Consider the following 16,082-nt stretch of genomic DNA (forward strand, 5'->3'; position numbering starts at 1 on the left):
GGCACAGGGTCAGGACGCTTCCCTGCACAAAGGTGCTTTGGTTTCCCCTTCAGGCAGCGGGGCAGGGTTCCCCGGGGCAGGCCATCGTGTAGACACAGTATCCTTTTAGGGAACAAAAGCAGCGGGAAGCAAAGGTTACAGTAAAAGGGACAGAGCCCACCTGCAGCCAGATTGGGCGCGTCCCTGTTACAGTTTGTTCCGGGAACCTTACTTGCACCGCGGGGTGTCTGGGCACCACCGCTGGGGCAGGGGATTTTGCTTGTGGCCACAGCCCCCAGAAGGCAGCTGTCTGAGTATCTATTTGTGGAATGAATGGAGGAAAAGGAAGAAACAGGGCAGCTGATGGACATTTGTGAAACCTGAGCAGGGTGTTCACATCACTGTCATTATTTTCATCATCATTTTTTCCTTTTCAAGATATTCTACACATAGATGAAAAAGAACTAAACGTTCTCACCTTCATGTTTTTTTTTTTTTTCAATTCATGCACAGCAGGGAGCATCGCGGGGACCCGAGCTCACAGAGAGCATCTCCTTCGTGCATTTAAAGCCCAGTCACTGGGCTTCTCTGGCGGCGAAGTGGTTAAGAACCCGCCTGCCAATGCCGGGGACACGGGTTCGAGCCCTGGTCCGGGACGATCCCACGTGCCGCGGAGCAACGAAGCCCGTGCGCCACAACGACGGAGCCTGTGCTCTAGAACCCATGAGCCACAACTACTGAGCCCATGTGCTGCAATTACTGAAGTCCGCGTGCCTAGAGCCCATGCTCCGCAACAAGAGAAGCCACCACAATAATAAGCCCGCGCACCGCAACAAAGAGTAGCCCCCGCTCTCCACAACTAGAGAAAGCCCGTGTGCAGCAACAAAGACCCCATGCAGCCAATAAATAAATACATTTATAAAAAAAAACAACAAAGCCCAGTCACTGACACACAGAGCCAGAGATCCCAGAGCTGACAGCAGAGGGGTGAGGACCGCCTCCTGGGGGGGATCACATTCTGCTTGATGCTATTTCACACCCGACCTGCCCCCAGGGGAGGGGGGTGGATTTTTCTTTCCTCCTCCCCAGGGGACACCTGGTGATGTGTGGGGACATTTCTGATTGTCACACTAGGGTGGGGGTCCTATTGGGCCCTGGTGGGTGGAGACCAGGGACGCTGCCCCACACCCCACCGTGCACGGGACGCCCCACATGAGAGAGGCGTCCAGCCCCAGGTGTCAGTGGTGCTGAGGCTGAGAACCCTGACCTAGCATCAGAGACTCTATCTATCTGCCTATCCATCCATCCATCTATCCATCCATCCATCCATCCATCCATCCATCCATCCATCCATCCTTCTATGTATCCATCCATCCATCCATTCATCCATCCATCCATCCATCCATCCATCCATCCTTCTATGTATCCATCCATCCACCCATCTATCCTTTTATGTATCCATCCATCCATCCATCCATCCATCCATCCATCCATCCTTTTATGTATCCATCCATCCATCCATCCATCCTTCTATGTATCCATCCATCCATCCATCCATCTATCCTTTTATGTGTCCATCCATCCATCCATCCATCCTTCTATGTATCCATCCATCCATCCATCCATCCATCCATCCATCCATCCTTCTATGTATCCATCCATCCATCCATCCATCCATCCATCCATCTATCTGCCTATGGCTGTGGTTCTCAACCAAGGATGACTTTGCCCCCAGGGGACATATGACAACGTCTGGAGATGTTTCTGGTGTCACTCTGGGAGGAGGGGCTGCTCCTGGCACGTGGTGCATGGAGCGCAGGGACGCTGCCCCACACCCCTCAGGGCACAGGACGCCCCCCGTCAGAGGGCCCCCCGGCCCCAGCTGCCAGGAGGCGAGGCTGAGACGCCCACCGCAGGCGCTTGGTGAGGACCTCTGTGTGCCCTTCTCTGCTGGCACCGGCTCCCACCGCCACGGGTCCCCCTCCTCCTCCGTCCCCAGACTCTCCTCCTGGTCAGAGGAGAAAGTTGCAGCCACACGTCCATCACTCTTCCAGAGAAAAGGTGGGGCCGGCAGCCACTCGGCAGCGGGAGGTCCGTGCGCGAGCGCTCTGGGGAAGATACAGCCCCGCGCGTCGGCACAACTCTTTTCCCAGAAATGGAAGCAGATACTTGGAGACACGTTTCCACACAGCCTCAGACAGAATTTCTCAACTTCCTGACAGCGGAGCGGGCCTTGCGCTTCCTGGGAAGGAAGGTGGAGGCTGCAGCTGCCCGCCGGGCGCCAGAAGGGGCAACAGGAGGGCTGGGCTGCGTGTCTTTCTTTTTAACGCCTAGGTTTTTGGGGGGGGGGGGTTTGGTTTTGGTTTTTACTTTACTTCTTCTTCTTCTTTTTGGCCGTGCACCCGCCATGACAGACCTTTCTTCCCCGACCAGGGATCAAACCTGTGCCCCCCGCAGTGGACGTGCAGAGTCCTAACCACTGGACCGCCAGGGACGTCCCTATTTTATTATTTTTTTAGTAGAAGTACAGTTGACTACCAATAGTGTATTAGTTTCAGGTGTACAGCAAAGTGATTCAGTTATATATGTGTACATATATATGTATTTTTATATTTATGTACACATATATGTTATATATATACAGGTATATATATGGATTTTTTTCAGATCCATTTCCATTATGGGTTGTTGCAAGGTGTTGGATATAGTTCCCCGTGCTGTCCAGTAGGTCCTTGTTGTTTTTCTGTTTTATATATGGTAGTGTGTGTCTGTTCATCCCAAACTCCTAATGTATCCCTCCCCCACCTTCCCCCTTTAGTAACTGTAAGTGTGTTCTCTGTGCCTGTGAGTCTGTTTCTGTTCCATAGATAAGTTCATTTGTATCATGTTTTAGATTCCACATGTCAGTGATATTATATGGTATCTGTCTTTCTCTGTCTGATTGACTTCTCTTAGTATGACCATCTCTAGGTCCACAGTGACATTATTTCATTCCTTTTTAAGGCTGAGTAATGTTCCATGGTGCGTATCTGCACCACATCTTCTCTATCCATCCCTGCGTCCATGGACATTTAGGCTGCTTCCATGTCTCGGCTACCGTAAATAGTGCTGCTACGAACATAGAGGTGCCTGTTGACCTCAGACTTTTGCAACTGGTTTTCCTTATGGGAGTACATCGGGCCTCCCCAAGAGCAGAGAGAGGAAGTCTCCCCGCCCATCACTAACCCGGCTTCAGGAACATGCAGACAACTTTACGCGTCTCCCCGCGGAACCCGGGTTCTACCTGGAAGGTGAGACTTTATCGCAGAACAAATAAAACCGTAGAAGGAGTCCCTGAGGTTTTCGCTGAAGGAACCAGCGTGGTGTCCACGACCCCCTCGGCTGTCTGGATAACGGATGCAAAGGGGACACTGATGACGGTGTTCTGGAAACTTCCACCCTGCCCTGACCAGCAAGACGAAGGAGGATTCTGCCAGGAACGAGACGCTGCAGGATCCCTCGTGCCTCAGCTCCCTGGGGCCTCACCTGCCTCTCTGCCACCTGTTTGCCTCTCTGCCACCTGTTTACCTCTCGGCCAGCATTCTTCTGCTCCCTTGTCCTTCCCCAGGTGTGCTGAAGGCCAGGAGAAGCCCCCTCGTTCGCCTGAAAGATGCAACCTAGACACACGGCATGTCAGAGTCCACAGAGCAGTCCGAAGCCTTTCCTCCTGCCCTCCCTGCACGGAGCACGGCGGGCGTTTGCTGTAACACCTGCCCCCCAGCCCAGCAGCCAGGAAGCCCCCCCACAGCCTCTCCTGCACCTTGAAGATCAGCCTACGCGTGTCCGGGTCACATCCCTGATCTATCGCCGTGTGGCTTCTCCTCCGAGTCTATCTCTCTGTGTCTTGTCTTCTTATAACGACACTGGTTATACTGGATTAAACAGCCGCCCTCCGAAGCAACCCAAGTGCATCGACAGAGGAATGGGTAAAGGAGATGTGGTGCAGATACACCATGGGATACTACTCAGCCATTTGCAGCACCATGGATGGACCTAGAGATGATCAGACTAAGTGAAGTCGGTCAGACAGAGAAAGGCAAATATCATACGATAGCACTTATATGTGGACTCTAAAAAAAAGATACAAATGAATTTATCTACGGAACAGAAACAGACTCGCAGACACAGAGGACACACTTACAGTTACCAAAGGGGAAGGGAGGCAGAGAAGGGATAAACTAGGAGTTTGGGATGAACAGATACAGACGACTATATTAAACAGATACACACGTGTGTATCTGTTTAAAACAGATAAACAACAAGGCCCTGCTGTATAGCACAGGGAACTCACTCAATGTCTTATATCAAATATATTGAAAACAAGGAATTGCCATATAACACAGGGAACTGTATTCATATCTGGTCACAACCTATCATGGAAAACAATCTGAAAAAATATATATATATAAAGTTTACGGTCAGCAGACATAAGCAAGACCCGTTTTTAAAAATGGAAGACTCTTCCTCCCCGCCTTCTGCCTTATTTTAGAGAAAGAACTGAGACGTCTCAGCCAAGATTAAAAGCACAAGAAAATACACCGACCGACGTGGCAAGACAGAGTCCCAGGCACGCGCGCGGAGCGAGGTTTGGGCAGAAGGAAGGCAGGGCGGCACGCAGAGGCCAGCATCGCCCGCCCAGCCCGGGACGGGAACGTGCTGGCCACAGGGTCAGACGTCCCGAAGCAAGACCAACGGGGACCCACTCCCTCCACGACGCCTGACGGAACGTGGGACTTCCTTACTTTCAGGTCCTGACTTTGAGCTGCATCTCTCTTCAGCTTCCCGCGTGCCGGGAGATGCAGAGGCGCGTCTCAGCCTTGTGAGGGACCATCCCTCCGGGCGCCCGGGGGACGGCTGGGACAGCCCCGGGGCTCCAGATGTCCCTCCTCGCCCTGGGGTCTCCGGGTGTCAGGCTGTGCCCTCCACGCTGCCCAGGTCAGGTTTCGGTTTCACTCTTGAGCCCAGCGCGCCCGGACCGGGTTTGCAGGGAGCGCTACTGGCCCCTAGTGACCGAGACGTCCCCACCCAGGCTAGGACCCCGACGGGAGGCCCGGCCGCTCCCCGAGATTCCAGCCCCCACGGAGCCTCCCAAGCTCCGCCCCGCAAGATCTGAGGGCAAAGGACTTTGCCACGGCTCAGGACCTGCTGAGTTCCAGGGATGCTCTGGTGGCCGGGCGGGCGGTGTCAGAGCTGCTGTGGCCGACGTCCCCTGGTGTGGGTTTAGTTGTCCCCCTAAAGATATCCTGAAATCCAAATCCCCGGTGCCTGTGACTTTGACCGCCTTCGGAATCTGGGTTTTTGCAGATGTATTGAGTTGCAGTGAGGTCCCTAGGGTGGGTCTGTCATCTGACTGGACCACTGTCCTTCAAAGAAGAGAGAAACTCAGGTATGGGCGCCTCTCAGAAGTCCAGGGGAAGGGGACGCTCCTGTCCTTCACATCTGGGGTTCCCTCTGCACCCCTGCATTCAACAGTGGGCGCTCAGACCCCAGGGCGACCCCCCACCCCGAATCTTTTTTGCCCAATTGTCTTTTGGCTGCCTTCCCTGCATTGGAAAGTGTTCTCTACTTTGAGGGGGACGTGAAAATATAGGGTTTTGTTTTGTTTTGTTTTTTTTTGCTTGTTTGTTTGCAAGTATTTCTTCGGAAATACTTGTATGTGAGCCCTTAATCATTCAAACCTGAAGTCTTGAAAGGGAGGCTGAGAATTGGGTTTTTATTGGGGATGGGTCTATTTCTAATGATACTCACTGTGCCATGGGCTGACCCTGGTGCCCGAGGACACAGAGCTCAGGGGTTAAGGATGACGTTTGCGGGGCAGGCCCTCTGGGCAACACGGTGTGCCCCTCCTGGAGGGGACGTTGCCCCTGCAGCTCCCAGAGCCTCTTTACAAAGAGTCCCCCAGCAGGCAATGTTCATATTTAGGGTGCTCTTGGCCCCAAGAAACGGTAAATATTGGAAAGAAAAACAAATTCAGGAACTAACCAGATGAAAGCCGGATGCCTAAGACTTTTGTGCGGAGAAATTGGAGTCCAGCCCTCTCTAAAAGGCTTTTGGGGTTCAGGTTGTGGGAGACACGGGCCCTTCTGGGGCCTTTTCACTTTAGCTTAAAGAATGTAGGCATTTTTGTTTTAAGTGCCTGTGAGTCAAAGGGGCATCCAGACAGGCTTGTATTTGCCCATTTCCTTATTTACCTAAATAGCTGGATGCCACATTTCTTCTTCTGCCGGTTTTTAAATATACAGTGTGGTGGCAGGATGTAGCAGGGTCCGGGGGCAGTTGTAGCAAATGACCACAAACTGGGGGCGTAAAACCACAGGCATCCACCCTCCCCCCGTCCTGGGGACCAGACGTCCGAGGTCAAGGGGTCCCAGGGCCGTGCTCCCTCCGGAGGCTCCAGGGGAGGGTCCCTCCCGCCTCTTCCAGCGTCTGGGGGCTCCAGGCGTCCCCGGGCTGGTGGCCGCCTCCCTCCCGTCTCTGCCTCCGTCTTCACGGGGCTTCGCCTCTGTGTCTGTGTCTCTCCTCTTCTGTGTCTGAGAAGGACCCTGTCATGGGACGTAGGGCCCCCCCCCCCAGGAGGACCTCATCTCAGCTCCTTCACGTCATCACCTCTGCAGAGACCCTGTTTCCTAATGAGGTCCTGTTCCCAGGTGCCAGGAGTTCACATCCCAACACATCTTTTTAGGGGACACAGTTCTACCCCCACCAGGTGACACTGGCTAAAGCATCCATCTCTCTTTAAGTTGTGAGCTGCAGGAAGGCCCTTTGACCTCAGGTCCTGCTGGGCGGAGCTTGGTAAGCCTCTGTCGGTGCCGGAAGCTATCTAAGCTGCGGCCCCAGGAGCAGGGCTTGGCATCCTGTCCTGGGGTCTTGCCTCGGTTCGGAAGTTTTGGTCACTAGGGGTCAGTCGCGCTCTGTGCAAACCTGGTCCAGGCGCGCCGGCGTCTGAGGCGTCGCTGCCTGGGAAAGGGGCCTCCCTCATCGCGGGACTCGGGGACCCCACCCGTGGCAAAGCAGGGGTGATGCCCCATTGTGGGTGACTTCCCATGAGCATAGGAGTTACATGCGCGCCGCCCCAGTGTGGGAGTTAGATGTCCTCACCCCTCAGGGGAGGGGTACCGCCGGGCACAGGGGTCACGCCGCCCCGGTGGGTTTCTCAGAGGCCCCCGGATTCTCCTTCCGGTGCGGACCCTCCTCTTCCCCGGGACCCCGTGTGATGCAACAGGGAGAGGGATGGTCGGTCCTTCTGAGTTCAGGTTTCCACGCTCAGCCGGAGAGCACCCGCCCAGGGCCTGCTGTGTGACCCCCTGAGAGCACAGAGGGAAGCTCCCGCCTGAATGCTCAGCCTGGGAGAGGCCACCGGGCCCCCCGCCCCCGCCACGGAGGCCTCCTTCCTCTATGTGCATTTTTTTCTCCCCTCCCCAAGCATGCACCCCCACCATCCACGCCGTCCATGCCGGATGCATCTGAGCCAAAGGCAGAAATACAGGCAGATTTTTTTTTTTTCATGCAGCTTTTGTTGTTTTTTTTTTCCCCAGATGGTTGCAAAACCAGTAATACTTTTTTTTTTTTTAATTTAAATAGGCGATTAGCAAGGTTATCTCCCGGGCTTATCTCCATTGTTGCTGCACTTTCGGAAATTCCCGCCCAGCCCCCAGAGCTTGTGGCCTAGGGGAGCTTCTGTTCCTGGGGAAAAAAAAAAAAAAAAAGAGGTAAGGCATGGGGAGAGGTGAGATGCACGAGAGATTGCGGGGGGCCGTGTTCACCGTGGAGACAGCACGCCGCACCCCTCAAAAGTGAGGCGTGCCCAGAGGCGCGGTGACGGGCTCTGCACGTGCCCGGCTGTGTCTGGGGGTCTCCGGGGCCCCTGGCTCCGCGTCCCACACCCGGCCCTCCCCCCCGCGGCTCGATTCATCACTCGGCTTTGATGGCGATGTTAGTCCTTTCCCGCGCGTGTTTCTTGCTTTTGAATCTTGCTGCGGGAGAAGGAGCAGAGATGCATTTTCACTCTTCTTGCCCTTTCGTACCCGCCTCTGTCTGTCTTATACAGGCAGCATTAGGGCACCCGATTTCTGACGATGCCGGGGCTCACTCCAGAGACCCCCCACTCGTCCAAGTGTCCACACCTCACCCTGGAGACCCCCATTCACCCCGCATGTCCATCCTTCACCCCAGAGACCCCCACTCACCCCACATGTCCATCCCTCATCCCTCAAGGCTCCCAGGATCACCCAAAATTTTTATCAGTCACCCCAGGACCCCAGAAAAACCACAGTTTTCCATCTCTCGAGCACAGTTCTCGAGGCGCGGTGACACCTTCCAGGACGGGAGGGGTGGGGAGGGGGCTGGGGAGGGGCTGGTGTCAGCAACTCAGAGACAATCTCTGCTTGAAAAATCTCCTCGGTCTGACGTTATCTTCCAGACTTCTCCTAGAGCCTCGGGTCCCTGGGGTAGGGGTGCTGCAGACGCGCACCGTGCGTGGGAAACAAAACCGTGCCGTCCGTGAGCTGCTGAGCTCTGCGCTGAATTTAGAGACCACCCCACAAATTGCCCTGGGTCCCTCTTTCCTTCCGTCCCATGAACCTTATATGACCTGCCTTTTCCAGAGGGCGAGGCGGGAATGGAGCGGGTCCTGGGTCCTGCAGCAGCAGCATCTCCTGGGAGACGCCTCAGAGTCTCAGGGATGGAGGGGTCCTGGGTCCAGCAGCATCTCCTGGGAGACGCCTCAGAGTCTCAGGGATGGAGGGGTCCCGGGTCCCACAGCAGCATCACCTGGGAGACGCCTCAGAGTCTCAGGGATGGAGGTTCCCAGGTCCAGCAGCATCACCTGGGAGACGCCTCAGAGCCTCAGGGATGGAGGGTCCCGGTTCCCGCAGCAACAGCATCACCTGGGGTAGGTTAGAAATGCAGAGTGTCAGTTTCCAGCCAGTTGCAGCACTTGGAACCTGCATTTTCCCCACACCCTTCCCTCCGTAAGATTCAAACACACGCCACAGTTTGAGAATCTCTGCTTATCCCAAATCAGCTTTCGCTTCTACTCAATTCTCTATTTCCTGCCCGACTTCTTTGCAAAGTTTCTATCTCTTAGAGACAAAAGTGGAGGATGGATTCCCGTGCCCTGGATGTTGTTGTTGAGACACACTCTTCTGTTTCATGATCCCTGGGGGTGGACCACTCACCGCTCTTGTGTTTCCTGGTTCCGAGGTTCTTCCCCACGGATGCTGAAATGAGCTGCGGACAAAGCATGGGCAGAGAACGTCGGGGGCTCCTTTGTTTGCCCATTAAAAAAAAAAAACAAAACCAAAAAGCAAAACACAAAACAATAATGCAATGAGGCAAACCCAGGAAAATCCACGGCTCCTCTTGCCCAGACACACACATGCAGGGTTCTTTGGATGTACACAGGTAAACAGCATGCAAAGCCTTAACTTCATGTTCCTCCCGGAGTCTTTCCATGGAAATGAAACGGACAGGTGACCCGGCAGCCCAGGTACCTGAAGCCGCAGGGATGTGGGTGTCAGGGCTGCAGGCGTTTTATGCGAAGGGGCAGAAACACGTAAGCAGCAAGTCCAGCCCTATTGTCCGCATTTCCCACCTGATGGCCCATCAAAGGCACCACGTGGAAATGAGAAGGTCGAGTTTCCTTCCCCGGTTTCGGGGCATCATGGCGCAGCCCTGGAGGTGGTGGAAATCCCCAGTTAAGGGATCAGGGAATCACTGGATCCCAAGGTAATTTCTGCGGCCTTTGCAGGCGCCCAACTCTGGTTAATAAGCGGGGCGATTCAGGGACCATTCCTGCTTAGGTGCACCTGGGCCGTGGGCTCCAGGGAGCCTGAAGGAGGCTGGTAGCCGTCCTGGCCCAGCAAGCAGTCCCAGGACCAAGCCGGGGTGGGTTGTGCGTGTGTGTGTGTGTGTGTGCGTGTGTGGTGGGGGTGGTGGAGGGGGTCGAGGGGCAGGGGGTGGTGAGGACACAGCCCCCCAACCTTTCCAAACCAGGAGAAAAGAGCTCGCGGGGCCGCCCGGGGATTCCAGAAAGCCCCCTCTGAGCCCGTAGATTAAGCTCTCCGTGTGCTTCCAAAGGTTACCGAAGCTGGTTTCACTGTCAGACGTGGGGGGTGGGGGCGGGGAGCCGTTGCCTGGAGGGCTGTTTCTTGGGGTAGAATCCTCGTTTTCAGGGTAAAGAATTTCGGTGTCAGGAGGCATTTCCAGCATCTTGGGCTGGAATTTCAATCCCTTCTACACGTGACAGTAGAAATGTCCTCCGAAGTGCGTCTCGCGATCTTTCGGAAGAAGGGCCTGCAGGTTTTATTTTACTTTTTCGTCCCCGCTTATAAAGCTAATAAGGTAGGCATGCCGGCACAGGGCCAGAAGCGTCTCTGCAGCTGCGAGGCGCGTGCGGGGTGCTGCTGGAGGAGTCGTGTGGGTGTCCCGGCCACCGATTCGGGGAGAAGGAAAGAGCCCCGTGAGGATGAAAGCAACCGTGAAGAAAAGATGCGATTTCCCGGGAAAAGGAAGGTGCGTTTCCACGCCTGTTCGAGCATCGCAGGGCGCCCTGGTCGGGGCAGGTCCACGTTCCTTGTCGGCAGTCAGGGGAGGTGGCGTCTTGGAGGAAAGTAGCGAACATTCTACAGGAAAGCAATTTCAGATGTGAATTTGGAACAGAGCAACGGAACACGACCAGGGGCACATTGCAAAACACGGACAGATTCCCAGCTATGCCGGCATCCGGGAACGAGGTCTGAAACTCTGATGGACAGCTGATTGGGGCGGCTCCGGGAGGGCATCTTTCCACGGGCCGGCCTTGGGCTCGTTTTCCCACATCCTCACACGTGCCCCTGGACACAGGCATCTGTGGCTGCCTCGTGGTGCGGGGCCTGGACAACCCCTCCAGCGCCCCCAAGGACGGCGAGCCGGACGGCGAGTGGGGTGGGTGGGCTTCAAGTCCGGACTCAGTCCGAGCTAAGCAAGGCGATAATTCAAAATCATACGTAAAGGGCCAGGGTATAAAGCTTGTACCAGCATTTGCAGTGAAAATAGCATGTGTCAGCTATGGTCCTGCAATAGTCTACGTACATATCACTTACAGGGGGGTGTAAAATCCAAAGTATCTGACGACGAAATATGTTTGGAGTTTTTTGATGTGTATAAAATGAGGCTAACTTTGCGATTTGATTTTATAAGCTTCTGATTTCAGGCCCCTCCCGCCATGTGCCGGTGAGTCAGGACCACGGGTGGTGGGGATATGCGCGGGAAGACACGCCCCTGGGATGGCAGTGGCCACGGAGTTAGACGTCGCCGCTGACTCCAAAGCAGGTGACACGTCCCACGGGCACGCACACGTGCGTCCCTGCCCGCTTCCCCGCAGCTGATCCCAAAGGGCACTTGGCACAGAGGGCACAGCAGGGCCTCGGGAAGGCGGAGGGAAAAGACCCCACGGCTGCACGCGGCGCGGTGTCGCGCACCAGACGAGGCTCGGGGCCGAATGAGGGCCACCTGTACCCAAGGCACGACGTACAAAGTCACTTCTCTGCTGTTTTACGAACTTTGTGGACGTTAGGGTTGCTCAGTTTTCCTACTCTTGGCCCTCCCTCCCGATGTTCTGTCCCTTCCCCTAAAAACAAACTCTTCTTGTATTTCAGAGGGAGAACGTGTACTTTTAAAATCTTATTTTTATTGTATTTAAAACGTTTTTGGCCAGGCCATAGGGCATGCAGGATCTTAGTTCCCTGACCAGGGATGGAACCTGTGCCCCCTGCAGTGGAAGGGTGGAGTCCTAACCACTGGACCACCAGGGAAGTCCCTAAAAATTTATTTTTCATTGGGATAAAAAATACACAACATAAAATTTCCCATCTCGGGACTTCCCTGGTGGGCGCAGGGGTTAAGAATCCACCTGCCAATGCAGGGGACACGGGTTCCATCCCTGGTCCGGGAAGATCCCACATGCCTCGTGGAGCAACGAAGCCCGTGAACCACAACTATTGAGCCCGTGCTCTGCAACTACTGAAGCCTGTGTGCCTAGAGCCCGTGCTCTGAAATGAGAGAAGCCACCGCACTGAGGAACACGTGCACCACAACGGAGACCCAACACAGCCATAAACGAATAAATAAGTGTAAACATTTCCCCCATCTTAACCATTTTTAGGTGCACAGTTCAGGGGCACGGAGTCCATTCACCTTGTTCTGCAACCATCCTCACCGGCATCTCCGGAACTTGTTCGTCTTCCTGAAGTGAGACTCTGTCCCCATGAAACACTGACTCCCCGTCTCCATCCTCTGGCCTCAGGCCCCCACCCTCCTACTGTCTGTCTCTAGGAACCTGACAACTCTATGGACCTCATAGAAATGGAATCAAACCGTACTTGTGTGTTTGTGGTTTCATCTCACTTGGCGTCACGTCCTCAAGGTTCATCCGTGTGTAAGACGTGTCAGAATCCTCCCCTTTTTTATGACTCAATAACATTCCATCGTACGGAAGGACCACAGTTTGTTTACCTGTCCGTTCGCGGATGGACATTTGGGTTGTGTCCACCTGCTGGCTGCTGTCAACACACGGAGACAGATATCCTCCTGTTCGAGCCCGTGATTTTGAATATTTTGTGTCTGTACTTAGGAGTGGAATTGCTAGAGCCCACTGGGAAAGGAAACACACTTTTAACTCCATGGCATATTTTAAACCTCAACAGGGGCTCATCCCCTCCCCCCCCCCCCCCCCCCCCCCCGCCGCCGCACCCTGTAGGCGTTTTGTAGATGGTGTGGTGCCCCTCCCCCTGCCGTGACTCTGTGGAATGAGTGGATGAGGTTGGTTAAATCCCTACAATTTGGTGATGAAACTGAGCAGGGCCCTGGAGGGCTCCTGGGCACGAAGGCTTTCTGTGTCCCGTATTTCTCTCTTTTTTTAAAAATAAATAAATAAATTTATTTATTTATTTATTGGCTGCATTGGGTCTTTGTTGCTGCATGCGGGCTTTCTCAAGTTGCAGCGAGTAGGGGCTACTCTTGGTTGTGGTGCACGGGCTTCTCCTTGCAGTGCCTTCTCTTGTTGCGGAGCACGGGCTCCAGGCACACGGGCTTCCGTAGTTGTGGCACATGGGCTCAGTAGTTGTGGCTCACAGGCTTAGTAGTTGTGGCTCACGGGCTTAGTTGCTCCGCGGCATGTGGGATCTTCCCGGACCAGGGCTCGAACCCCGTGTCCCTGGCGTTGGCAGGTGGATTCTTAACCCCTGCGCCACCAGGGAAGTCCCTGTCTCTGTATTTCTATTCTGCAGGTGAACAGAGGTCGGGTTTTTTTGGGCAACAGTGATTCAGGGTGTCGCCCACAGGTAAAGCATCTTATTCCGCCGGACCCCTGCTCTCCCAGAGCTCCTCATCAGCCAGGTGTGTGAGAGTATTCCTCGATGCTGTGGTACCACCGGGGTTATTTATTTATTTCTAAAGTCGTCATTGAATGTCTTACAATATTGCTTCTGTTTTACGTTTTGGTGCTTTGTCCGTGAGGCATGTGGGGGTCCTAGCTCCGTGACCAGGGATCGAACCTACACCCCCTGCATTGAAAGGCGAAGTGGTAACCACTGGACCACCAGGGAAGTCCCACCACTCAGATCCTTGAACCTGCTACTCCCAATTGGTGGATGCCCTGTGTTCTCAGGGTAGAGATGAAACATCTAAACTCTTTGGGGCAAACCAGCCATCTTTTTTTTCTCATCTTCCTCTGCAGCATTTTCAGGGTGACCCCGTGGTCCACAGGGCGTTGGCTAATGACGGTAACGGGATAGACAAAGCTGTGGGGCTGTCTCCCCAGGGTGGACACAGGTGTAGGGGGCTGGCCCAGGGAGACGAGCAGAGCACCTGCCCCTGGGGAGGGGGTGCACCTCCTCCTTTCATGGTGTGCCGTCTGCGGGTTGCACTGGAAAGAGATTGAGGAAGGGGAAGATTTTCCTCATTGTCTGAACGTGGGACAGCTTCACCTGTCATGGCTCCGGGAAGCTCTGCAGACAATGACAACGGAAAGAACAGCTTGCACGGGTTAAGATGTCTCAGGAGCCTGGAGCTGCTACGTGCTAACATTCCAGGAATGTTGGCACCACCGTCACCGTCCTTACATGACAATAAAGGAAAGCAGAGAAATGCAGTGACTTGATCCAAGGCACTCAGACACAGAGAGGACTAGATTTCAGAAAAGGAATTCTCCCAGCAGCAGGAGACTCTAAGGAAATGCCCCCAATAGGCCAAGACCCTCTTCAGCCTCCATCTCCACCTGGACTCGGGCAGGTACCTGAATCTTCTGGGGTCCCATCCTCAGACCCATCCAGCTGCTGGTGATGCTACAGTGTGGTGGGCATTTAATATCTGGGTACCACCAGTCCTGGGCTGAATAGTGTCTCTGCAAATTCGTGTCTACTCAGGACCTGTGAAGGTCATTTTATTTGGAAAAAGAGTCTCTGCAGATGTGATGAAGTGAAGGGTCTGAGATGAGGTCCTCCTGGATGAGGGGGGCCCTACATCCAATGACAGAGTCCTCATAAGACACAGAAGAGGAGAGAAACAGACACAGAGGAGAAGCCCCATGAAGACGGATGCAGAGGCGGGAGGGAAGAGGCCACCAGCCCAGGGATGCCTGCAGTCCCCAGAATCTGTTTTAGCAAGTAAATTCTCAAAACCTCACAGAATGTGTGAATAGAGAATTGACTGCGTGTGTGTATGTGATGGACATATATTCACACATGTATTTTCTATATTAATAGATTTATTGTAGGGAATTGCTTCCTGCATCTGTTGGAGCTTATGAGCCTAAATTTTTTTAGGGCAGGACAGCAGGCTGTAAACGCAGGCAGGAGTTCTGGTTTGGAGTCTTGAGGCAGAGTTGCTTTTTTTAAAAATCCGGAAACCCCAGGTTTTTGCAATTGAGGCCTTCACCTGATTGGACGAGGCCCACCCACAGGCTAGAAGGTGATCTGCTTTACTTGAAGTCACTTGCCTGTGGATGACAACCACACCCACCATCAAGGTGCTTCTGTAGCCACTGGGCCCCAGCCCCACCGCGTCTGTCCTGCCCCGTGTGCGTGTCGCTCAGAGCCTACCCCTCAGGGCAGGGGACATCTGGCAACGTCTACAGACATCTTTGATTGTCACACGTGGGGAATGGCTGCTGGCATCTCGTGGGTAGAGACCAGGGATGTTGCTCCACACCCTGGAATGCACAGGATGGGCCCCATGATCCGGCCCCAAATGCCTACTGTCCTGAGACTCAAGGAACCCCGGTCTGACTCTGCCTGCTCACCGATGTGGGAACATCTGCAAGGTGAGTAGAGTTTTCATCTCCCACCTGAAGACTTGTTTCTGAAGGTGCTTTGCTTGGGGAGAGGAAGTGGCTGGCATGGGTTAAATTCTTACTCAAGTGTGAATGACTGTCTGGTTATTTCCTAGGTGTGAGGCTGGTTGGAGGAGAGTACAGGAAGCTCAAACAAGGAACTGAGAACGTTCCCCAGGAGGAAAGGCTGGGTCCCCAGAAGGGACCGACGTTTCCCCGATTCACGTTCTTCTCAGGGGCTGACCGCACAGCCGGCTGCCTGCACAGGACATGGGCAGCCTCCTTTGCACGCTGGCCTGGAGCCCAGAAGGGTCATCTATGCATTCTTCTGGGCCAACTTCCTCCTCATCTCGTCTTCTAGGTGAATCTCTGTCACTGGAAACACACCTCCTGGCACCCGAGGACGCAGAGCCGTGGAGCCTGACCACACGCGGTTGTGAGTGGGTAAAAGACACCCCCAGTGGGTTCCAGGGACGAGCTTTGGAGCCCAGAATCCCACCCCAAGTGGCGCTGGTGGAAACCCAAAGGTGCTTCAACTTCAGGTATCCTCAGGCTGGGGCCCCCAAGGGTCCCCAGGGATGGGCAGAGAAAGCCATGTCTACGCCAGATTCGGGGCGGGGGTCGGGTGTCTTGCTGTCGTGTGCTTCCTCGTTTCACCGTGGACTCAAGCTGGGCGCCTGGTGCCCGGTGTCGCTGTCACCCTCGTTGGGTGAGCACCATTTTTCTCAGGATCCGATCATCCGGCAGCACAGGGAAG

General features: G+C 54.5%; 1 protein-coding gene across 1 annotated transcript in view; it reads right to left on the bottom strand.

Annotated features, from left to right (window-relative positions):
- LOC130841592 (granulocyte-macrophage colony-stimulating factor receptor subunit alpha-like) overlaps positions 1-10,227 on the bottom strand; it is a 36,374-nt gene extending 26,147 nt beyond the window's left edge. Inside the window, exons 1-4 of the mRNA XM_057717696.1 lie at positions 10,101-10,227; positions 9,611-9,690; positions 9,195-9,246; positions 4,761-4,910 (exon numbers count right to left, since the gene is read on the bottom strand). Coding sequence (XP_057573679.1) covers positions 4,761-4,910; positions 9,195-9,246; positions 9,611-9,690; positions 10,101-10,227 — 409 coding nt within the window. The remainder of the gene's footprint in view (positions 1-4,760; positions 4,911-9,194; positions 9,247-9,610; positions 9,691-10,100) is intronic.
- Between the last annotated feature and the right edge of the window lie 5,855 nt (positions 10,228-16,082).

The sequence above is a fragment of the Hippopotamus amphibius genome, chromosome X (assembly GCF_030028045.1).
Source record: "Hippopotamus amphibius kiboko isolate mHipAmp2 chromosome X, mHipAmp2.hap2, whole genome shotgun sequence".
NCBI classification, from domain to species: Eukaryota; Metazoa; Chordata; class Mammalia; order Artiodactyla; family Hippopotamidae; genus Hippopotamus; species Hippopotamus amphibius.